The following is a 938-nucleotide window of genomic DNA, read 5'->3' as shown; positions in this document are numbered from 1 at the left end:
AAGATGTAAAAGAATTTCCTCAACTACTTTTCCTTCCTCCCCATCCCCCACCTCTTCGAAAATGTTGGGGTTTTTTTCTATTTATTTTCTTCCCACTCCTTTTTCCTGTGGCAGTAAAGCTGGTTGTCTGTTGGGGTGATCTTGGTTTTCATCTCTGCAATGTACTTTTCTGGAATATGCTTGATGCATAGTCCGGAGAGTGAAGAGCTCCGACATTAGTTGCCACGGATTTTCTTTCTTTAATTTCTTTTTTTTTTTCCACTTCTTATTTTTTCTCACTTTTTTTTTCCTTCCCTTCTCCCCCCTACTTCAATTTCGGAGGCATCCCTCTATTAGAAAGAAGTGTGCGTGGAGTGAGCGGGGCGTCCCTGAGCTGTGACATCTGCCTTGCGATGAGGAGCAATTCAGACGCCCCCTTCTGAGTCCTTTACCGTGTCCGACCGGTGTGTTTGTGTGTTTGCTTGCAGAACCTGCCTTCGGGGAAGTGAACCAGCTCGGGGGGGTGTTTGTCAACGGGAGACCCCTGCCCAATGCCATCAGGCTGCGGATTGTGGAACTGGCGCAACTGGGTATCAGGCCGTGTGACATCAGCCGGCAGCTCCGCGTTTCCCACGGCTGTGTCAGCAAAATCCTGGCTCGCTACAACGAGACCGGTTCCATCCTACCGGGGGCTATCGGTGGCAGCAAGCCTCGGGTCACCACCCCCACGGTGGTAAAACATATCCGGACCTACAAACAAAGGGATCCGGGCATCTTTGCCTGGGAGATCCGGGATCGCCTGCTGGCCGATGGCGTGTGTGACAAGTACAACGTGCCGTCGGTCAGCTCCATCAGCCGCATCCTCCGGAACAAAATCGGGAATCTGTCTCAGCAGAGTCACTATGAGTCCTACAAGCAGCACCAGCCGCCCCCACAGCCTGCTCTGTCCTACAACCACA

General features: G+C 52.1%; 1 protein-coding gene across 1 annotated transcript in view; it reads left to right on the top strand.

Moving 5' to 3' along the window:
• Nucleotides 1-467: 467 nt before the first annotated feature.
• LOC104547765 (paired box protein Pax-9-like) overlaps nt 468-938 on the top strand; it is a gene marked incomplete at its 5' end in the record, with an annotated part of 1,099 nt that continues 628 nt past the window's right edge. Inside the window, 2 exon segments of the mRNA XM_010193582.1 lie at nt 468-936; nt 938. The exon segment at nt 938 is cut by the window's right edge and continues 145 nt beyond it. Coding sequence (XP_010191884.1) covers nt 468-936; nt 938 — 470 coding nt within the window.

This window comes from Mesitornis unicolor, unplaced genomic scaffold (assembly GCF_000695765.1).
Source record: "Mesitornis unicolor isolate BGI_N332 unplaced genomic scaffold, ASM69576v1 scaffold32991, whole genome shotgun sequence".
In the NCBI taxonomy this organism is placed as follows: Eukaryota; Metazoa; Chordata; class Aves; order Mesitornithiformes; family Mesitornithidae; genus Mesitornis; species Mesitornis unicolor.
The sequence above is the reverse complement of the archived record's forward strand: the minus strand, read 5'-3'. Positions and strand labels throughout refer to the sequence as shown.